The sequence below is a fragment of the Eubalaena glacialis genome, chromosome 2 (assembly GCF_028564815.1).
Source record: "Eubalaena glacialis isolate mEubGla1 chromosome 2, mEubGla1.1.hap2.+ XY, whole genome shotgun sequence".
In the NCBI taxonomy this organism is placed as follows: Eukaryota; Metazoa; Chordata; class Mammalia; order Artiodactyla; family Balaenidae; genus Eubalaena; species Eubalaena glacialis.
Window position 1 is genome coordinate 146,090,095 of NC_083717.1, and position 23,821 is coordinate 146,113,915.

General features: G+C 42.2%; 2 protein-coding genes across 2 annotated transcripts in view; one reads left to right on the plus strand and one right to left on the minus strand.

Annotated features, from left to right (window-relative positions):
* Positions 1-260: 260 nt before the first annotated feature.
* ABHD12B (abhydrolase domain containing 12B) lies at positions 261-23,363 on the plus strand. Its single transcript, XM_061180840.1, is given in 16 exon segments — positions 261-370; positions 5,156-5,283; positions 6,162-6,246; positions 6,248-6,262; positions 8,108-8,129; positions 8,131-8,233; positions 10,168-10,193; positions 12,895-12,940; positions 13,047-13,176; positions 13,595-13,632; positions 15,678-15,757; positions 16,149-16,208; positions 21,455-21,537; positions 22,662-22,740; positions 23,105-23,223; positions 23,323-23,363. Coding segments are annotated over 16 exon segments (1,104 nt in total). The 5' UTR covers positions 261-308; the 3' UTR covers positions 23,351-23,363.
* Positions 9,185-23,821, minus strand: part of PYGL (glycogen phosphorylase L) — a 53,588-nt gene continuing 38,951 nt past the window's right edge. Inside the window, exon 21 of the mRNA XM_061180839.1 lies at positions 9,185-10,068. Coding sequence (XP_061036822.1) covers positions 10,056-10,068 — 13 coding nt within the window. The 3' untranslated portion in view covers positions 9,185-10,055. The remainder of the gene's footprint in view (positions 10,069-23,821) is intronic.

Consider the following 23,821-nt stretch of genomic DNA (forward strand, 5'->3'; position numbering starts at 1 on the left):
CGCGCGCGCGCACACACACACACGTATAGAATAAAACAGAAAATAAGTTTGCGCGTAGCCAGCTAGAAGAGTAGGGCACTTATTTCCATCGCACATCAGTGCATGTGGCGTTGGGGTCGCTAGGGCAGCCCGCCCCCGGCCGCGCCCCGCCCCGCGCTGGGTCAGGCGCCCCGCCCCACCCGCCGCAGGGTCCCCGGGTCGCCAACCCCGCGGGGGAAGAGAGCGACCGGGGCGCGGCTCCGAGCTACCGGCTGCAGCTCCCGCGGCGGCGGCGGCGGCGGCAGCGGCGGATCCGGACGCGACGCGGGATGGAGACAGACGAGCAGGGCTGCGTGCGCGCGTGGTGGCACATGGTCGCGTGGAACCTGAGGTGAGTGCGCGCCGCGCCCTGTGCGCCCCGGCAGCGCCCCGCCGGCTCCGGCTGCCCGGAATGCGGCACGGAGGGTACCGCCGGGCGGTGACGCAGGGCTGGTGGCCGAGCGCTGACTCCCGGGGCTTCGGAGGCTCCCAGAGCTCTTGGACGGCTGTATCCTCAGCCCCAACCCCTACCCGCGCCAGCGAGACTGGCGCGTTTGATTTTTCAGGAACCTATATCCCTTTGGGGCTTCTGAACTAGAGATTCCAGAAAGCTGGTTCAGGTTCCTGTGCCAATCTCTTATCTGCCTTGACATTTTACTAACAGCAGGACGGATTTTAAAAAATAATAATAGTGACAATAATAATCGGTGTTGTAGTCTTGGAAGGCATTCTGTTAGGTCAAGGGCCTATCTGTGTAGATGGAGAAGGATCGGAAGGCCACCTCCCTGAGTGTGAAGCGTCTGGCGTGTAAAGAACACCTCTCCATAATGCTAGAGATGCATGGTACATTGAAACCATAACTTGGCATCATTGCCTGTGCCTAGTTCTTATATCCTTTAAATGTGAAATGTGTAGGTCAGCACAAGTTTTTCATTTTCTTCCTTCCATGAATCCTTGGCTTGAGCAGTAATCTTAGACTACCTCAATCGACCAGCAATGTACTGACAGTCTTGTTTGCGTTGAAGCCAGGTATTGGTTGGAGACCTTGGACCCAAAAGACTGCGTGTCTTGTTTTGTTTTGTTGGTGTGGGAAGGCATTGGCAGTTTTGTTTACCTTTCTTCTTTCTATTCCTTTGTTTTGCTTTGTTAAATTTTTGCTGATTACAAGATATCCAAAAATCATATCCGGGCACAGGAGACTTCACTTTGTAATGTCTGAGTGGTGAAGACAAACACCAATCTCCTTTCTTCTCTTCCTGCTGTGGCTGAGGGCAGGAAGCAGAGAGCGGCCCTCTCCTGGCCCAGCGGTGCAGGCCGGAGCCCCCTTTCTGTGTTGGATCTGAACACCAGTCAGAATGTCCTGACTGGCTGCACTTTTCACCATCATGGGCCTTACCTCCCAGATACGGTTGTTCTGGGAAAGCTAGCATTTACCACCTTTTAGTGGATGGCTGATTATTTAACATTTATTTGGTAGAGAATCAAAGCTGCAGTTCACGCTTTTAGAGAACAGCCCACTTTGTTGATAGTGGAGTGGAGATGGGGATTTGGGGCCCCTTACTTGCCTTCGTAGTTATTAAAAATAATTCTCGAGATGCTTCGTGAAAGAATAAAATACTTGGGCATTTCTTCATCTGAGCAGAAAATTACTGATCTAATTTAGGCCGTGCTGAGGCACAGACTGATATCCAGCATCCCAAGTCCTTTTCGTTTCTTGGAGCCTGGTTAGTTCAGCAAACATTCATGGAGGGCTTGCTGTGCACCCGGAACAGTCTGTAGCTGTGGCTCTATCGTGATATGTTGTGAGACTCAGGGAGAACATTTAACCATGATGTTTTCAGTGATTATTTTTTAATGCCTTGGGGATCTATTTATTTATTTTACAAAAGTCTCAGCAGATGTAGTTGCTTCTGAAGATGGATGGGCCCAGGAAAGTAAATCTCCACTTGCAACTGATTTTCTTCAAATCAGAAAAATGGAAACCATGTTCAGGAAAGAAGTTGGGGGAAGCCGAAGGGCTGTTTTCCCCTTCATTTCTCCCTATTTCATCCCAAGTTTTTACTTTTCTAGATAGTGCTTAGAAAATCCCCATGAGAAGGCTGATAAACTTATCCATCCTCCCCAGAGTACTGGACATCCCTCTCCCTATCAGGCACTCACCTAGGCCCTGGGCACACAGCCATAAATAAAACAGGCAAAACCCCTGCTCTTGGGGAGCTCTCATTGATTAATTTTCAGTTGTATCAATAATTCAAAACAGAGAAGGAATCCCTTCCCCTGTCCCCCAAAGCTACCAATAAGCCTTGCTTCCTTCTCCCTTATGAAAGAAATACACTCTTCTTTCTGTTCTCAACCTTTCATTCAATGAATATTTATGGAGCTCAGCCCTGTGCTAGGCAGAGTGGAATGTAAAAGCAGTATTATCTGTCACGTGGTTCTTGTCACTGGGGAGACAGGACTGATAGTGGGAAAACAATCAGAAAACAATTAAGGGTCAAACTGAGGCCCCGATTATAATTAGTGGGAGGGGTGAAAAGAGGAAAAGTCACCATGAGAAGATCTGTCTAGAGAAGCTTTGAAAAAGGAGGGACACTTGAGTGGATGTGAAGGAAAGGGAGGATTTGGTTGGGAGGAAAGAAGGGAGGAGAACACAGACGTAACTTGGTGCTTGGTGAGTTGGTGATCAATACATGTTGGCGGGATGAATGGGCGCAGGGTGGATGTGTAGCATGTCTTAATATTTGGAATCGTTGTCTTGCCAAATGTGGTCAGAGTTGGGCTTCCCAAAGCTGGTACCTCTGAGCATGAAGGAGAAATGATTTGCCCTGTAGCAGCTGGTTCCACCAGCTTTTGCCAGTAAGAATCATCCAGTTAGGTTCTGTAGCCCCTGTGGAATGCGGTGCAGTTACAGCCACAGCTAATCAAAGGGCAGGCGAAGAACACCAAAGCATCAAGGTGGCTGTTTGATGTGCTGGCCGTGAGTGAGGATTGGGCTGAAACTGCATCCTCTGCTCAAATAAGGTCTATTAGCCACTGGTGACTTTTTTTTTTTTTTTTTCCACTGGTGACTTTTGATCCCCTATTGATCTAGGGGAAGTCAAACTGACAGCCCCCTAGTTAAAAGGAGCCGCTGTGCATTATTGATGCTGTGAGGGATGTGGTCACTCTGTTCTCTTCCCGCAGCGATTCTCACAGAAGTGCCTTGAGCTATTTGAGAGAAGGGTCCTGTATGAATCATTCTTTAAAAACAGAAACATATTTCCCTCTCTTGCCCCTGCTTCCCAAGCACCCTGCTACCTGCAAAAGGTAACTTAGCAGGAGACTAACAGGCAGGATAGTGGGAGTTCAGAGAGTCAGGAAAAAGAAAGCCAGAGCCAGTCAACAGGAAGGGAGCATAAGAATTCAGTTCTGCTCATCTGTCTGGGCTTGATCTGTGGCTCAAAGTGGCTTCTCCGGGTTTTGATTTCTTATCTCTAAAATCAGAACAGCCATATCCTCTGCTTCCGACCACCTTCATGGAGGCTATTTTAAAGTATGAAGCAATCATTTTCGTTTCTTTCTTGCTGATCTTATGTGTAGGCAGTTGCCCGTGGCTGATGTATTTGAAGAGCTGTCCATCACCCTTAGCCTGCTTATCTTTTCCACTCCCAGCAGAATTGCTGGAAATTCATCAGAGATTCGTTATCTTCTGCCTCCATGCCTCTTCCAAACATGTATAAGTTCCCTGATTTTTAAGTTATTAACACTTGAGGGAGAATTTTTTTAGAGGTCTTTCTTTGATGACTTTGGTTATCTTCTGAGGATACGGGAGCAGGAAAGAAGAAAGTGGGAGGAAGGAGGGACCCTGAGAGGAGCAAGGGTGCAGAAGGGGAGAAAAGGATCCTGAAACAACTCTAAGAGCTGAATTTTACCAGAGCCCAGCCTTGTTCCTGGGGCTGTTTTGCTTCAAGGATGACAAGTAGAACTGACCAGGACTGCGACAGCTCATTGGAGATCACCATGGAACTCTGGGGTTGTACAGACCTGGGTTCACGTGGCTCTGCCGTTCATTGGCTGTGTGACCTTGGGAAGGGTCCTTAACGTTTCAGCCTTCTCATCCGCAAAGTATAGGTAATAACAGTTGTCTTCTAAGATGCCTCTGGTCTAGCAGAGGAATCAGGGCAGGGGAGACAGTGCATTAGAAATGCTTTCCATCCCCTACAGCCTCACGATTTGATTACACTGATGGTCTTCACACTGACCGTTCACAGTAGGGAAAGGGACTCTTGTCATGGACAATGTAGACAAAAACTGGGAGCAGGAGGTGGTGACACTGACCTCCTGTGTCCCTCGTTTCTCAAAGGTAGGAGACACTCAGTCCTCACGGGAGATGTGGCTAGAGACAGAGGTAGCCTGAGTGAGCCCTTGTGGACAAACCATAACTTGTCTGCTGGTGGCCCCCAGTTTGGATGGTTCGTGTCACAGGGGGCGGTAGAATGAACAAGATGTGCATGGCCCCCCGTGTCCCATTCCCTGACCAGGCCCTGCTGCGTCCAGCCTCCAGGTCCTCCCCTGCACCCCACGCTGCTCCTCATGGCCCCGCTCACCGGGGATGTCACCTCAGATGTGAGGGTTTTGTCTCATTGGCTCATTGCTTCCCAAGACCCAGCCAGAAGGGGGGGGGTGGGAATCTGATGATTATTCATTCACTGCTTTAGACTAATACTAATAATAGCCAGCACATAAAGCACTGAACTGTGATGTGATTGAAAACTGGGGCAACTGTTAAAACAGTCTGAATCCTGTTTCCTGATGACTTTGGGGTCCAGCCTTGGCCTTCTGTGGGGTACACTGGGGAGACAAGTCTGACTCGAGTACATCCATGTCCCCTCCCGTCCTGTCCTGTCATACCTGGGCTTTCTGAGCAGCTGGTAGGGGCCCTGACTTACTGCTTTCCTCTCCTGGTTCTCCCTTAGTGCCTGGTCTGGATCTGCCCTAATTACATACAGTTCTGTAAAGGATTTTGCTTAAATGCCAACCTGCCTGTAATTCCCAGTGTCAGTGTGTGAAATTTGATTTGGAGGTTAAAAGGAGAAACAAACCAAGACAAAACTTGGACTGATTTTGAATACCTTGTTTGTTTCACAATATCTTACAGATCTTTCCCATACTCCTGTTCAACACTCAGAAGAAAAATTGCCACTCTGTGTGACAGCTTTACAAGTAAATCATTAAAAGAACATATCTTCCCTCCTCTGATGCACATGTTGATTTTTTTCAACTTTTGTGAGTATGTACCTTTTGTGAATTTGCCTTTATATTTTTTTCCCAAATAGAGAACTTACTGCCCTTACAGTTATGGCATAATGAAAAAGATATGTTAGTTATAAAATTGTGGCTAGACTTAAATGGTCTGAAACCTATTTAATATTGGCTTTGGGGTCCAGGATGAATCCTTGCAAACTGTTGGGATAGATAGAAAAATATGGCCTTGTGGGTAGGGTTTCAATTCAGGAGCTCAGTCTTCAAATTGGCTATTAATCTGTATACCTTACTGCTTCCTGTATTCTGTGCCTTTTCTCTTCCTCTTATTGCCTGTATACCTTGAGAGAGAGAGAGAGCGAGAGAGAGAGGTTGATGTGAGAAATCTATTTTCCCGTGTTTTTTCTACCAAGTGCTGCATTAGTCAGTGCAACACACAGTTCTTCTAGAGCACAGGTGATGCTCTCACCTGCATGTCTCCAGGTGTATGTTGATCTTGGCCATTTCGTGGCTTATGGCTAATGACTAGGTTTTACTTTGTGCAAAAAGTAACTCATGACTTAAGTAGCAAAATACTCATTACCTTCTTCTAGACCCTCTTACTTTTTAGGTGAATGGTCTCTTTTGCTTTTCGCCTGAAACGGGGATGAAGATTGAATAAATTCCATTAGAGGCTATAACACTGGTGGTATTTTTAAGTCTAGCTTTAGTTTTTTTTTGGTGGGGGGACAACTCTTTTGCGGGCTAGTCCTAGTTTATAAAATAAAATACTTTGCTTGGAATTGAGTGTAGTAGCTTGCAACTTAGAAACATGTCAATCATGAGGCTAATTACTTTTTTTGATTGTGATTAAAAGACATGGAATTTGATTCTGGGAGTTGATAATGAATTCTACTTTCCAGTCAAAGCACCATTTCTTGTGGATTTAAAGAAACCAGAGTTAAAGATTCCTCACACAGTGAACTTCTACATCAAAGTTGAACCTAGGGATTCTGGGAATCTGGTGAGTGCACTGATTAGACCCTGGCATGCTTGGTGGGTGTGGCTTTCATGTCTCAAGGGCAGAGGTGAGCAGTGCTGTGTTACTTGCCTGGGGAGAGGTCGGTGTTCCTTGGAGGGAGCTGTTCCACACACCTTCCCTTTATATTGAAGCTTGACTTGCTTGCATTTGCTTTTCCGGAATCTTATGTTGGAGTGTGGAGTCTTTCAGGTGCCTTGGCTCTGTCTTCTTCCCTGCCTTATTCCTCACCCCCTTCCCACCCTGCTCCAGACCCACTGGCCTCCGTGTATAGAAGCCATGCTCTGTCTGCAACATTTCTTTCTCTCTCCCTGCTCCCGCTGTTCCCTCCTTTTGCCTAACTCACTGCTTACCCATCTCTTGGGTCTCATTTTACATGGTAATTTTCAGGAAAGGCTTTCCTCACCCCCCATTTTCGGCATATGTTAGTGCAACCTATGCTTGTCCTTTACTGCATTTATCCCCACTGTAATTGAGTAAGTGCTTGTGTGATTATCTGATTAATGTTTGTCTTCCTTACGAGACAGTAACTTCATAGGTGGGGGACTTTGTTGGTGGGTTTCCATTGCTCAGCACAGCGCTTGGCAGAGGGCACTCCATAAATACTTGTCCATCAAGGCCATGAGCATCCTACCGTCTGCTTTGCTATGCTGATCTCAATATTTTCTTCTGTTTGGTTCACCTACTTGTTCTTGGCTGCCAGTTTTCCAGTGCCCTGTTTTATATTTCATCTCCCTGAGTTTAAACATGTGATCACAGAATGTTTAGGAACCAATATGGATGGGTTCACATAACTTCTTCCTAACCTGCAGGGTACAGTTCCACTAATAGCGTTGGAATTTGAAAACATCTTTATTCTTTACTCTTGCCCCATCAGTCCTTGTTTGGTGAGTCAACTGTCCTCATGACTGGCTTATCTAGCTGGCAGCAATGCCCATCTTCGCAGTACAGAGGCCTTGGGGTTTGATGTCAGACTTTTTGCTTCTAAATGATTGAGAGACTGGGACTTCCCTCGTGGTCTGGTGGTTAGGACTCTGCACTTCCACTGCAGGGGGCATGGGTTTGATCCCTGGTTGGGGAACTAAGATCCCACAGGCTGCACACGGTGTGGCCAAAAAAAAAAAAAAAAAAAAAGATTGAGGGACTGAAGATTTATCATCACATGGCCAATTCTCCAAGTCTCCTGGTGACATGTGATATGGCAATGTTTGTGTTAGCAGGGTTCATGCATTGGTTTAACAAGGTGGAGGAACTGGAGCTCATTCAGGTGTTTAAAATCACAAGGTCACTGGGTTTCTTGAGTAGACTAGCTTAATTGCATGTTCAAGTTCTTTTCTCCTACCTAAACTGGTTTCCCTTTAATTTGTTTCCAATTTGTTTCTTCAGCCAAACCAATAGCAGGTGGCAAATATCTATTATCTTTTACTTGTTTCCACCCAGTGGATTGCATTTCAATAAACCACACCTAAGAATTACAGTCTTGGAAGCATGATTGGTATAGGAGTCAGAAGAACTAAAACAGTAAATGGTTAAAAGGGGTTATCTCTGGGCATGGGAGAGGTGGGGTAAGGCAGTAGTGGTTTTCATTATAAGACGTTTGTGGCATTATATTTTAATTTTTACCATGTGCATATATTACTCAGATAAATATTTATATGTAAATATATTGAATATTTACATATAATAATTCATTATATATTCTAATAGTTAATATATAAACATAAAATATAAATATGTATCTGATTGACATAAGGAGGGTTTCAAGCTTTGGCGAGGATAGAGAAGTCTTCTCTCTGTCCATGTTGGCTGAAACCTTTCCTTGCTTTTCAGGCACACAGTTTCTAGCTGCCGGAGGGGAGGATGCTAAGGGGAAGGGCCGTAGCTGCTATGAAGCAGCCCTCCATGACGGCAACCCAATTATTGTTTATCTTCATGGCAGTGCAGAACACAAGTCAGTGCCTTTGCTTGGATTTTTTTTTTTTTTTTACAGAGTGAAAGAGTATTTCAGCCCTGTGGGGGAATGTAAGGCAGAGCTCAGTTTTTAGGTCTGTAAGCATCCCTCCACATATTTTTTTCCCTTTGTTGAAATTTGAGGGTGTTCTGGCAATAGGCTTCTCTTTTAAAAAAATTTATATAGTCCATATGTAGAATAATGTGGATCCTTAACTGAAAGGGAAACTAACTTCCAAAATTTGGATACTGATTTCAAAGAAGGCAGTGGTTCCTTTACTCCCTAAGAGTGTTGGAAATGATGGATCAAATCCATGGACGACTGGATAGGGAATAGGCATGAGGTATGGAGAAAAGGAAGAGCAATTTCCACATCAGTGGTCTTCTCACAGAACCACATGGAGATTCATTTATTTGGCATGAATCCTATTAATCAAAAGTATGGATTCCCTAGGAGAGATCACCTGGAATTCTGATCACGGGTACTTCGGGCCCCCTGACTAATTCTTGTCTGGAGTACTGATGCCTCAGCCTGCTCTCTGTGGTCCCAACCTTGCTTGGTAACCAAGAGCACCTCCCAGAAGGCTGGCTCTCCTTTGGTGCGCTGCCAGGCCCTCTGTGGGCCTGTGTCATTATGGTGGGTGATGAGTATTGGCTGTGACTGCGGGTCTCAGCATGGGGGAGGGGCGACGTGCCTCAGAGACCCGCAGACCTCGCTCTGTCTCTGGGGGGACACTTCAAACTCAGTGACAAGGTCTGGAATCTGCCCCTCGGCTCCCTTGCCTCTGTCTCTTTTACTCACTGTCTTTTTGTGTCAGACGATGGCTTTCTCAAGACTTGCCTTTGCTCAAGGGGCTTTCTTGAGGTGTATGTTTTAGAGTCACATTTACAGAGATTTCCTGTGAAATCAACATTTTTCAACATTGCTTAACATTGTTCTGCTTGTGTAAACTTGGGCACGGTGTTACAATGCATTTTTATTTAAAGGTCATGTGAATCACATAGTCACGTCTGCCCTCTGAGTGAATCCGCTCTTGCCCTCAGTTATCCCAGATTTCCTGGCTTGGGGTCAGCTGCACCTTCCTCTGTCTCCTGCCCGGAAGTCTCAGCTTGCTCTCAGCAGTACTGAGCTGGAAGGAGGCCAAATGACAGATCACAGGGAACCTTGATGAAAACAGTGGTTCTATACTTGGGATCCATAGAAGCGCCAGAGGGTCCACGAACTCCCAACCCAAAATTGTACACAAAATTTGAAGAGTGGATACATTTTTTGGGGCAGCGGGTCCATAGCTTTAATTACATGTTCAAAGGGCTCCATGATCCCCTAAGGTTTAAGAAACTTGGCTCTAAAACAAATTCAAATGGTTTTTTAAAGAATCCTCTGCCTTTTGAATCATCTTTATCTCCCTTTTATGTGGTTAATAGAGAGTAGACTGTGGTTCTTTTGGAAGAAAGTATTTCTTGTACCTCCAGGGCTATGAGTCTCTCTCCTTCACTTCATCTTGCACCTCATGGCAGAGTGGACAGGATCCAGGCAGATCTTCCTTTAGTGAACTTGATTATATCATCCCTTTTTCTGAAAAGCCACTTTCTGGAACTTATTTTCCTTTAGCTTCTAGAAGTATTCTTAGAAATAGGTTTTGCTGTGCAGCAGTGAAAGGAGATGGATTGTCAGCAGTTCAATCAAATGCTTACGTTGAGAAGCGCTAGCGGTCCGGGCAGCCGTTGCTCACTTGGGGGAAGGCGGCAGCAGAGGGGAGCTGTGGGTCATTCACCCTGACACAGGCGTGTGGGCTATGACACCAAGAAGCATTGCCCTCTCTCCTGGTTATTTGTCTAACCTGAAAAAGAAAGGCATGAGATCAGATGCCAGCAGCATGATAGTGATTTTTGTTGAATTTGTCTTTGTAATTCCTAATTCTTGCTCTTTTTTTTTAAACCTCTACAAAGACTTGAGCTAGTAAAGGTATGTCTGAAGGGGCCTCAAGGGACCGATTTTATGTCTCCATTTATTCTCTTCTGGGCTACAGCCCTAAAATCTTCCTCTGCCCTCAGCATGGTTATCTCCTGAGAGCTCCTGGAGGTGAGGGCGGGTTTGTGGTGTCTGGGCCTAGAGTCCCATGAGTAGACTTCTCTTCCAGCTTTGACCTTGGGGGATCAAAACAGATGTGAACATCTCTGAGTCCCAAACACTTTAATGAATTTGTTCCTTTCGTCACCAGATGGAGTTGAATTTATTTGCTTTTTCTGAGGGCTAGGGGATGGGTTGAGAAAATATATTAAGTACAAAAACCACTCCTTCTACCAGAAACAACCTTTTTGGTGGTATGGGATAAAGATGTAGAATGTCTTCTCTTAAGTCATTCAGGCCCTTCTTCAGCCCTATAAAAGGTTGGGCCGAGGGAAGGTGGCCACACCTTGGTGTCCTCACCAGCCTGCTACAGACGCCAGTTTTTGGGGGCAGCCCCTGCATCTCCCAGCATGAGGAAGATGGCAGGCTCTCCACCTCACCATATCTGACTGAGAGCTGGCTGGCGGGCTCCTGTTTATGCCCTCCCACACTCCCCTCGGGTAGTTAGTAATCTCTCCCTTAGGTGATTCAGCTGCTTGTCTAGTTATCGATCCCAAGACCTGGTCTCTACTCCCACAAGCCAGCTTCCACTCCAGAGCCCTTTCCTGATTTCACAGCACTAGTGGGGCCCGGAATCCTGCCAGGCCCAGCACCCCAGCACCTTCTTCATCCTCCCTCCCCTGTTCAGACATGGCCATCCTCTCCTGTCTACTCCCCTCTCTCATCACTCCACGGAGTGGTGGGCTGGATGCAGTTTTGCCTGGGGTGATGATGTCTGTTAATTTTTAGGTTTGCTTTCCACCCTGAACTCCACTCTTTGTACGTCCCTAAGTGGGATGGTGTGGTGCTGAGGTCTGTGGGAACGTGTACTTTTTCCCCTCCTACTGTTGGCCAAGGTGAATTGTATGTCTCCGATGTGCACAGGAAGAAGAGTTGTAGGTGTAGGTGTGAAAAGTAGCCAGATCAGCCTTGTGGTGTGTGGGATGTGTGGGGATGGTATGATAAGACTTCCTCCTCCAGGCAGATTCTGGATTCCACACACCACAGTCATCATTTCCCAGCCTGACCAAACTTACCTAGCTCTTCATTTTCTCCTTTGGATAGGCGATTTCTTTTAAAAATTAAAACTTTGTTATTAAATTGTCCTTCCTCCCTCCCTCTCTCATTCATTCATCACTTCAATCACCCAGCAAAGCTATTTTCATTTATTTGCATTCCCACCTAGTTTTTATCTCTATAAAGTTTTTCATGTTACTGATTGTATCTCTATATAACTTTATGTTGTGCTCTTTTACTTAATACCATTTTAAAAATATTCTTCAGTGTTTTTCCATAGTCATCATAGTTACCAATTTAAAGGGTGATCATTCTCCATTATATTTATAGACAACTGTTTATTTACTTAAATATTTCACTGCTATTTAATACAAGTTTGTTTTTTTTCTCCTTCTAAATTCTTTTAACATAGTATTGCTACAGAAAAATTTAAGCAGTTAGTTTATTCTTCTTTTGGAATTTTTTTTTTCCTGGAGATTAATTCTTAGGAGTAGGATCTGTTGCTTGAGTTGCATTGTCAAGTGGCTCTTCAATTTATGGCACCACAAACACATGGATGTTCCCGTTTCCCTGGATGCTGAACTGCCCTGTGTCTTGGATAACTTGTTTGGAGGGAATGTAGTTTAAATAGATGTTTAAAAGTTTCATTTACTTCCTCATGATTAGTTCAGCTTGTGTTTAAAATTCAGTCTCTCACATCTATGCAGTAGTAGGGGAAGCACAATGTTTGGACACAGGCAGGCCCAGGTGTGAATCTTGGCTCTGCTGCTGGCCATTTGGGCGTCTGTGAACAAGTTACTTAAGCTCTCCAAGGCTCGGTTTCTTTCTCTGTAAAATGCGGAGAATACGTACCTTGTAGGACTGTTGTGAGAATTAAGTAAAGATTTAAAAGTGCCTGCACAGTAAATTTTTGTCCCCTTTTATCTCCCTTCTCTTCGTCTATCATTGTATTATTTTCTCATTTAAAATTATGTTTTTATATTCTTTTCTCATTTATCTATTTGGGGCTGGCAGTGGTTTCATGTAATCAAGTGATGTCTTTATTTTTGATCAATATTAACTCTTTATCTGTTCATACTTAATATAAATATCTTCCCGTTATTTGCTTGCTTCTACTACAACTCTGTGTGGAGTTCTTATCCTCCAGGGAATTCCTACACAAGGCATTTACTAGGTACCAAGGTACTTTAATACGTCATCTCATGCAATCTTCCAACAATCCTGAAGGTATTATTTTTCACTTCTCAGAATATATTTACACAGTTAGATGCTAAGTGGCTTGCCCAAGGTCAGACAGCTGGTAAGTGACAGAGCCAGGGTGTGACCCAGGCTGTGTGATCCTATTCTGCCATGCTGCTTTCCTTCTTTCCCATTGAGCCTGATCTTCTCAAGTTTGAAGTCAAACACCAGATTTCAGAAATGCGTTTTTCCCTACCTATTAAACCATCATAACCAGGATTATGGAAGCGTTGAGGAGGTGAGACCACCTTTTCCGTTTACATCTCCTAATTAAAGTGATAACAGCTCCTTTGTCATCTAGGTGCTGAGTGATGGTGGTTTTCATGTCTTGTCTGTTGATTACAGAGGTATGTGTTAAGAACAGTGTACAAAGGTTTTTCAGTAAGAAGGGGCCTTTTGATGGCCCTCGTTTTGGAGGCAGTGGTAATTGTGTTTGCCTTTCCTTGCTGCCAGGGTTCGGGGACTCGACGGGTAAACCCACGGAGGATGGGCTGACGGTGGATGCTGTTTGTGTCTATGAGTGGACCGCGGGGAGAAATGGTACCAGCCCTGTGTGTCTCTGGGGCCACTCTCTGGGAACAGGGTGAGTGGGGTCTGAAGAGGAGTGCTTAGGTGGGTCCTTGGGGCGCTAGTGTCATATTATAGGCAGCAGTGAGCATCAGGAGGACCCTTGAGCTAGGAGATGGTTTCTCTCAGGTTCCACGTGTGGCTAGTGACCTTACACCTCAGCGTGCCTGTCTGTAATACAAGGGAGGGTATAGCTCTCTGGCTATCTATGACACTGAAGCCCATTCCAGAACGCTCCTTGAGAGTTTTAAATGAAAGCATTCTTGTTTAGGGCCAGTGGAACCCCTTGAAATCCTGTGCAAAATTTTGTGTCTATGCACATTTGAGGGTCAAGAGCTTTCATCAGATGCCCATACTGGATGTTGCATTTTGTACTGTTTACTTGACTGTAAAGTCACTGCTTCGCATATGTACTAACTTTCATTGCTTTACAGAGTTGCAACAAACGCTGCAAAAGTTCTAGAAGAGAAAGGTATGATAAAATGCTTATTTTACATGGTATAATTTCTTGGCTTGATGTGGGAAAATAAGAACAGTGAAGAGACTGTTGTGCACAATCTGAACACAGAGATACCTAAAGCACCCCAACTTTAGACAGTTCCTGATAGTCTAATAAACTCTCTTTTTTCTATTTAATATATACAATACCTGCTTTTCAGAGTTATGAAATTAAAAGTAAATACTAAGGAAAGAGTTAAAATTACCTTAAAAGAGCCCTCACTGTGAAGTGATAATAAGTGTGGTTATGGAGTAATCTGGATTACAGGGGAGGAAAATAATACATTATGAAATAATAGGCAGGACTTGCTTTCTGCAGCCCTCCTTACATAATATTTATATCAGTGTTTCTCAAAGTGTTCTGAGAACTGCCTTCATCAGAATCTGCAGGGGGTGTTTGTTAGAAACACAGGTGACAGCTAGGTGGATCCTAGCTGTCTTCATGAACTGGAATCTCTGTGACTAAGACCAGGTGATTTTGATACGTGTTAAAAGCTTGTAATCACTTGCAGTATATCTTAAACTTTACTTGGCAATACAGGTCAGGGTGAGTTATGTAAACATTTTAAAGTGTGTCACCTGCTATACACAATCTTAATTACTTATGGAAATAAAAGAAATGTCATTTCATTGCTCCTCTAAACTCTCATGGCTCCTTCAATGTTGACAATGCTGAATTACCTGAATTAAATTCCCACATAAATGAATACTTCACTTCCTGGGTAATGCAGTTACCTTAGAACATTTTAATTACATTAAGTCCCCAACTTATGAACTCTTGCTACCATGTATTTTAACTTTCTCTATATTACATACTCCATAAAAATTATTATTCTCATACTATAAAGTCAGTATTTAGATTTACCCTTTTCTTTGCTGTTTATTATTTCCAGCATCGCTGTGCTTCCATCTGGGATTTTTCTTCCACCTGTCTGTTGGTGAAGATTTCTCTCAGTTTTGGTCTGAAAATGTCTTTATTTCATCTTCATGTTTGAAGGCTATTTTTACTGGGCACAGAGTTCTAGAGTGGCAGTAATTTATTTCAACCTTTCAAAGATGTCATCCACTTTGTTCTCACTTTTACTGTTTCATCAGAAAGTCAGCTGCCAGTCTTATTGTTGCTCCTTTAAAGATAATGTTTACTTTTTCTTTTGGTTATATTTGAGATTTCTTTTTTTCTTTGTTTTTCAGCATTTTAACTCTGATTTTCCTAGGTGTTCTTGGTACTTATCCTGCTTAACTGTGGCCTGATATTCATCCATTTTGGAAAATTGTTGGTCATTATATCTTCAAATATTATGCCCGCTCCATTCTTTGTCTTCTCTTTCTCTGAGACTATAATTATATATATATATATATATATATATATATATATATATTTTTTTTTTTTAGATCTGTTCCCATGTCTTATATGTTTCCAGTATTCTTTTCTGAGTTTTCCAGACATTTTTCTCTTTGTGCTCTAATTTAAATATATTTATATATATTTTACACATTATACACTGTTACATAATACGAAATTTTCTTTAACATTAAAATTTTAATAAATATTTTACTATTTTACCATTTGTTATTTTCAATAAGTTATTTTAAAGTCCATATACGGTAACTCCAATGTTTAGATCTTTTGTTTTCAGAGAGAGTGTGGGCCAAAACAACCTAGTCAGCCTCTGCTGGACACTCTCCCTTCCTGTAGTACTTTGCTTTCTTAAATTATCCAAGTCATGAAAATCTGCTTGTGTTTTAGAAGAAGGTAGTGGTTTTCAATTATCATGTACCTAGAAATGAAATCTCTTTAGCGAGGGTGCTAGTTTAAAATGCACATTCTCACACTCCCCACCCCTTAGATACTGACTTCTGACTGGACTCTGGTGTGGGTTCATGAATTTGCATTATTAATAAGATTCACAACTGATTTTGATGCAGGTAGTTCATGTACAAGACCTTGAAGATCCCTTATTTAGGAAAGAGAGTATTGAAATATGATAAGGAAGTTATTTCTTTTTTCTTCTTTTCAAGGATTTCCAGTTGATGCTATTACCCTGGAGGCTCCATTTACCAACATATGGGTTGCAAGTATCAATTATCCCATGTTAAAGGTGAGTCTCTGATAGATCTTTACAAGATGTCAAAGTGTAGGCTGTTACCACACACGTTTATTAACAATTTTCCTTTTCTTAACTAGTTTTATATATTTCTAAGTTATTCTAACTTGTGATAGGTTATTAGCCAGTTGCTATTAAAGGGGGGCACACGGCTTTTGGATTTTGTAGTCCTTTTATTTCCTTCTAATAGAGTGAGTGGCTTATTGAGCCAAAGCTTTTTTTTCCCCATTAACTAAACTGTACCTCGTATCTTTTATACTTTTTTTCATAGATAGACTTGACTTAGGTTTGTTCGTTTATTTATTATTCCTTTTAAAGTGAAAACAAACATCTCATACATCATTTTCAGCCCTATGAATGTCAACCACATCTTTCATTATTTTAGGAGAAGAAAGTCTCTAGAGAATTCAAGGAAGTTGCTGAATGGTTTTACACAGCATCCCAGGTAGAGAAGATGATCTTTCCAAGAAGATAAAGAATTGACTGACAAGATGTGTTTTTTTTTAATCTGTTGTATATATTATCCTAATTTTATAATTTCATTCCATGTCTGATGCTCAATTGCTTATAGTCATACCTCCATAGATATGTTAGCAAATGAGAGGGCGGGGGGTGAGATTCTTAGAGGGGACATATGGCCCAAGTTTGTAAATTGTTGATTAATCTTGGAAGGCATCTTAAGGGTACTTTATTTTTTTTAATTAATTAGTTAATTAATTAAAAATTTTTTGGCTGTGTTAGGTCTTTGTTGCGTGCAGGCTTTCTCTAGTTGTGGCAAGCAGGGGCTACTCTTCATTGCGGTGCGTGGGCTTCTCATTGCAGTGGCTTCTCTTGTGGAGCATGGGCTCTAGGCGCATGGGCTTCAGTAGTTGTGGCATGTGGGCTCAGTAGTTGTGGCTCACGGGCTCTAGAGCACAGGCTCAGTAGTTGTGGTGCATGGGCTTAGTTGCTCCGCGGCATGTGGGATCTTCCCGGACCAGGGCTCGAACCCGTGTCCCCTGCATTGGCAGGTGGATTCTTAACCACTGCACCACCAGGGAAGTCCCTTAAGGGTACTTTAATCCAACTGTCTACTTTTGGAATCTTTCGTACAATAGATCATCATAGAACTTTCTGGAACTTGCTAACTATTTCAGCTCATTACTTCCTGGGACAGCTAGTTCACAGAATCACATAATCTTGAAAATGCCTGTACTATCTAAGCTCCAAGTCAATGCAGGAATCCTCTCTACAGTCCAAAATACTGAATGCTGAGTAATTTAAGATTTAATAAATAAAACATTTAAATTGGTTCTAGACAATTAAATATTCATTTAAAAATAACAATTGAACATCTATTATATTACTCGTAAGTAATTACTAATAAATTAATTAACTTGAAGGCATGTTACAATTCAGGTACAATCTTTCCATTTACTTCTTTTTTTGAAATTTTGTTAATTTTGAAATATAACGTAATAGGGAAATCTATGATTTAATAGTTATAAACTGAACCTCCATGTAACCAACATTTAGTCAAGAAATTAGCATCACTGGCATCCCAGAAGCCTCCTGTATGTCACGTCTCAATCCAGTAAATCTCACCTTAGATGTAAGCCTTAGTCTGAATTTTATGGTAATTATATTCATGCTTTTTTTTATAGTGTTACCACCCATGTGTGCATCTCTAAGCAGTATAATTTTGTTTTGAACTTTATACATTAGTAGGATTGTATAGAATGTATTCCATTTTTTTTCAACCAACATATATTTGTGGGATTTTATCATGATGTATAGCTGTAGTTTGATCATTTTCGTTGCTATATAGTATTTCATTGTATACATATGCTACCATTTACTGATCTAGGCCACTCAAGACCTCATTGCTTTGGTAGGTCTCTGACACCTTCATAGAAACGTTTTTAAAATATTTTCTTTAAGAACCATGGCTCTGGTGTCAGACTTTCTGGGTTTTTTTCCCCAGGGGTGTCACTTAACAGCTGTGTAATCTTGGACTAACTGTTTTTAATGCTTCATCTATAAATGGGTGTAATCACAGTCTATTCAAGATTGTTGTGGTAGATTCACATATGAAAAGCATGTATGATAGTGCCTGACACAGAGTAAGCACTCAATGGCTGTTATCTATTTTTATTATCAGTGGAGTGCCGTAACTCTGAACATTACTGTTGAATAAAAAAGTGTAGGTGGTGTGAGACACGGATGTAGTGAAAGGCATAGGTCCTTACCCTCAAGAAGTTTCTTGTCTAGTTGGGGAGATGATAGGAAATTAATGGGGGATATAAAGTAATGACGTGGATTTCCGTGTATCACTTTGGAGTCAATTTCATTACTCAGCATAGTGGAAAAAGACCATGGGCTGTGAAGCTAGACAGATTTGGATTTGGGTTCAAATTTGGCCTCTGCCACTAACCAATTATGACTTTGGTAAATTATTTCCCTTTGTTGTATTTTTCCTATTTCTATAATGAGGTTGGTACTGCATAGGGTTGTTGTGAAGGTTGAATTAAGTAAAACAATCATGCAAAAATATGGGCACTCAACAAATGCTTGTCCCTTTTTTCCACTCTTTCTATAATACAGTAGACTAAGTTAGGTGTTAAGGGAGGACCCAGAACAATAATATCAGGGTAGGGAGAATTCAGGGAAGAGAAGGGTCTTGTGTGCAGGTGTGACCAATGAAGACTTACCGGGAGATAGGATCTAAGTTCATTTCTTGAAGGCGAGGGAGAGCAGTTAGAAAACACAGACAGGAGCGGAGAATGTGAGCCGAGGCACGGGGCCAGAATGGGGTGATTATGTGTTATAAAATACCTGAGAGTCACCCAGGGCCTCTATATAAGGTCTTTCACACTCGTCATCCTTTTAAATCCTCACAGCACCTCTGAGTTTGGCACCATTGCCTCCACTGAGCGAAATGGAGGCTTAAAGTCTTGCCCAATTGCCACATACCCTATAGAGAGGAAACGGGACTCAATCCTGCATTTTCTAACTCCAGGCAGTCAGATGGAGGTGCGCAGCTTTTGGGATGAAAGACTGTGGCCAGATGTGGATGGGCTTACAGCCAAGATAGGAGTTTTTTGTTTGTTTAAATAGACAGTGTTCCACTCCCAAAGCTTTGTAACAGCAGATTTCAGGTAACTGGTATTTTAAGAATATTTATCTGGTGGAATTCCAGAACAGAGAGGAGCCAGGGAGACCAATTAGGAGCCCCTCGCTGTGGTCTGGGCTGGAGGGGTGGTCTGACCTGTGAGTCTCGAGGGGCACCTCTGGCTGGAGAGGAGTGAGGGATAAGGGGAGTAGATTGACTGGGGCCCGCTTTCTCCTTATGCCTTCGGAATTTGAGATGAATTGCTGAAGGGCTTCTCTTACTGAATTCTCCTCAGAGGAGTCCTGATTCCAGGGGTAGCAGGACCAGAAGACAAAGAAAAGAGAAAACAAGAAATCTTGCCCTTAGCATGGGCAAGAGGAAGGCAAAGGAAGGAAGGGAAAAAGCAGCAGTATTGGGATTTCCAGACTGTACCCGAATGCGAGTCATTTGCTGTGAGACCACGCAAAAAATGCAGGCCAGACAGACCCTGGGAAACCACGTAGGTTTCTGCAAGCAGCAGGCCCATGTCAAAACTGTGAAGCAGAAGTTTGTCTTTACTGACCTCGACCTGCATATTCTGTACCCATTTCCCTACCAAATTCCCTACCAGGCATGAATTTCCTTTTTTATATTCAGGAAAAAAAAATTTTTTTTAAAGGTCCTTATATTTAGAAAGTTACTATTCTATTACTACAGTTCATAGTGGGAGACTACAGCAAATGACGTATTATAGTGCTGGGGCAATGACCACTAACTCTTATTTCTCCACACTCATAAAGGAGCAGTGACAGGCAGAAATCTAAAAATTGCTTCTACACTGAACATAATTCTTTTCTTTTTAAACTGCGAAGCAGACGTTTGCATTTATGGCCCCAGCCTACCTATTCTGTACCCACTCCCTTCCCTTGGCAACGTCCCATTTACTACATTGCACCCCCCTCCCTGCTCAGCACCACAGAGGAATACACATAATACTTTGTTGGTCTTTTCTCTTTGCAAATCTGTTCCAACGAATAAACTCTGAATGAAATTCAGTCACAGTGAGATGAAAATGACAGATAATAGCTTAAAGTGTACATCAGGGATATTTGCACAGTCGATTCACTCCTTCTTTAGCAAATATTTATCAAGTGCCTGTTAGGTACCAGGAACTTTTCTAGGTTCTGGGGATACCACAGGGAATAAGAAAGTTGTGCTCTAACCTCCTATGAAGTTTGTATAGTTGCTGGAGAGGCACATAGAAGACAAGTATGCAATAAGAGGATTTTGAATAGTGAGGAGTCCTGTAAAAGTAATAAAATGATGTAAAAGGAATGACTGGAGGTGGTGGGGGACAAGGTTCGATGGCTAGTTAGGGGAGGACCTCTTTGAAGAAATATCATCTAAACTGAGACTTGCATGACAGGAGCCAGTTGTCATGGGAGAATCTGGAGGTCTCGGCTGAGGGAAGAGAAAGGCAAGGGCCCTGCAGTGGGATCAAGGCTGACGTGTTCCAGGAGCAGAGGAGAGCAGGGCCTGGGGGTGGAGAGGAGTGGGCTTAGTGATAGGCGATAGAGGCTGTAGCCAGATTCTGTAAGGCCTCCAAGGCCAAGGTGATGCTTGGATTTAATCCACGTGCCTTTGAAGGATGTGAAGCAAAAGAGGGATGTGATGAGAGTTGCACGTTAAAATGATCACTCTGGTTTCCCTGCGGGAACTGGGTTACAGCAGGGCGAGGGTGGAACAGGAAGCCGCCTGGGATTGTTGGTGTAATCCAAGCAAGAGATGAGGGCTGGGTTAGGCTGGGTGATTCGTGGAAATGGAGAGAACTGAATGGACTTGGGAGTAGTTTAGAGGCAGGGTTAAAAGTTTGAGGAAGGTGCAGTATTGCTCAGGGTTTATGTCCTTTCCTCATTTTCAGTTGAAATGGATGTTTTTAGGGCATATAAACTAATTTACCTTTCGACTTAATCATAATATGGCAAGAGCTGATTTAGCTAGCATTCTTTTTACTGGAATTTGCCATTAATGAGGAAATTCAGTATGTTTAGAATGATAATTGTTATATTTGGAGTCCTATGGTCATTATTAAAACCTAAAATGCCTTTTTAAAACATTGCAATATTAAATCATATTCAACAGAGTTTATAATGTTCAAATCCTTTAAAACCAATTATCTATGGATTGTATACTTTATCAGAATTTCTAACTAATCAGAATATTCTTTTCGCCAACTAAACCACTTAATTATTCTGCAGTTCACTGTAGAAGCAATTTTTAGATTATGCATATCACTGCTCCTTTATGAGTATGAAGAAATAAGTTAGTGGTGCTATTTGTACTTTAAAAAAAAGATAAGTAAAAACCACAAAATGTTTAATGTGATTATCTATGGATGGTGGGATTATGTGTGATTTGTTTCTTCTTCCTTCTTCTATTTTCCAAATTTCCTACAATAACATGAATTACTTTTAAAACCATAGAAGTTATATTTTCAAAAAAAAGTTTATTGTACTTAGAAAGTCACTACTCTCTATATTACTACAGTTCATAGTGGGAAACTATAACGAATAACATAGCTATAGGCCATGTTTCACTTTTTTTTCCTTTTTAAAAAATAGATTTACCGGAAACTTCCAGGATTTTTAAGCACGGTTATGGATGCCCTGAGGAAAGACGAACTAGTCTTCCCCAGTGATGAAAAGTAACTTAATGATGTAATTATTACTATATCTATCTATAAGATTCTGGTGGGTAATTATTATGTGACTTATTGAATGGGGAGATGACCAGTCTGAATAAGTAGATGAGAATTCTTAGATGGGCACTAGGATTTGGGGTAAGGTATCTACACTATCTACAAATTTTTAGTATTTGGTATTATCCTTATGTCTAATTTAATGACTTTACCAATTCAGTACTTTCTCTGAAGTTATAAAGGGAGTTGTAGGTTTAGGGTGTTTCAGGACGCTTTAAAGGTCCTGTAGGGTCTAACCTAACATTCCTTGGAGGAATCTCTGAGTTCTAGGTCTTATTCCCCATGTAACCAAAATCCATACACCATCCAGCCGAATAACCCAACAGCAAGTCCAGTGACTAGAATCTGGCAAGTTAGCCTCTCACAGTTGGAGAATCTAGAGTGCCTACAAATAGGCAGTCGTTATCAGTATTTTTTCTATTTCAGCACACTTGAAGGATCTAACATCCTCAGGAGTAACAGTGAGTCACTGTGGCAGGGGTGGATGGTATCAGAATTTGGAAGGGGACAGGGAAGTACTATATATTAGTCATTCTTCATATCATAGCCTGTTCGAATTACCAAATAGGAAGTTGACCAGGAGGCTAATCAAACCTGTTGATCTCATGTCCATCCTGTACATTTATGGGGAAATGTAAACAAATTGCTACAAAGAGTTCTCCTTGGTCCTGTGGTAGTTCTTGTTATTTTTTGGTTTTGAGTTACTTTGTGTTCGTTTAATTAAAACATTCCAGATATTATGAAATAAGGCAGAATAAGGAAAAGGTGAGGTTCTGCTAATTCTGTACAAATTCAGTGTTTTTGTTCCTTATTTTCAAAAATCACATAGGAATAAATTAAGTCAAATAACCTAAGTAAATTGTATGAGTAAACAGAAGAATCTTGCCTGGAGGAAAAAAAAGTCACTATATGAAGCTTATTATATATGAAGTTGTTATTCCTGGGAGGGATGGAAAGAGCATTCCTTTATTTTGGGCAAACCTCATGTTTTGCTAAAGCCTTAACTTAGAAGAGGAGAAATCTCAATGTATATTTCTTGAACTGAATGCTTTTCTTCCACTTGTTCCTAGCGTGAAATTCCTGTCTTCTCCCCTTCTTATCATACACGGTGAGGATGACAAAATGGTGCCTTTGGAATTTGGAAAAAAGGTAAACTAAGTTCAGTGGCTGACAGAAACATACTATACTAATTTCACCATTTTCTCAGCCAGCCAAACTTTGATTAGGGCCTAAAGAAGGGTCTCTGACATTATAAGGGATTCTCTGCACCCCTGAATTGCTGTGCCGCCTGGTGTATACAATACACTGTTGTCACTGTTCCATGAGCTGTGCAGCTTTCAGTTCCTTGGTTGTAGAGGCAACCACTCAGGGATATGCAGGGTGCCCATATCTCTGACTTAATGGGACTAACTCCTTAAGTTGGCTGTTTCCATACCCTTTTAGGAAAATCAGACTAGGAAAACAACTGCTTCAATGATCAGCCTTTGAGTCCTTGCCTTTCTGCCCCTTGCAGCTCTAAGAAATTGCACGCAATGCATATAGGAACAAAGAGAGGGTGAAGATGGTGATCTTTCCTCCTGGCCTCCAACACAACTTCCTGTGTAAAAGCGCCACACTGTTAAAAACTGTGAGGTAAGATTTGCTTTGCTAAATGCAATGAGCACTGCTCTGGCTTACTTAGACCATGAGGTGGGGAAAGCATGTGAGCTCACCTAGGTCCTTTTCCTGCAGAGATTTCCTGAGCCAGCAGTGGGCGTGAGGTCTGAGTACAGCGGAGAGCGAAGACTTGGTCCAAACACCACTTGTGGTGTATATTTCTTATGTAAAACTGTACTGGGCTGCTTGGGTGAGCTGAAGTTACTGACATTTCTACAAGTCATTTGCCGTTTTAGTAAGGGAAAGCATGAATGCTGGGCATTATGGAATGTTCTTGTTTAGCTTGTCATAGTCTACTTTGTGGAACATGCCGAAACTTTACTGTGGAGAATCAGAATTTGGTAAAAATTTGATCCCATCTAAAAATGTACAGTTACCAAACATTCTGGGGATACCTGTGGATAAGGTGGTCTTTGATTTGCACCTAGACAACAAGCAGTATAAGAAAGATGCTCCAATGTAGTTAAATAATTTGTATTTCAGTTTAGTTAATTTAAATGGCATTAAAAAGTTCCAAGCTGTTTTCTAGCTTTCTGAATAGCATTGGGGAAAGTCCTAGCATGCTACTCAATCT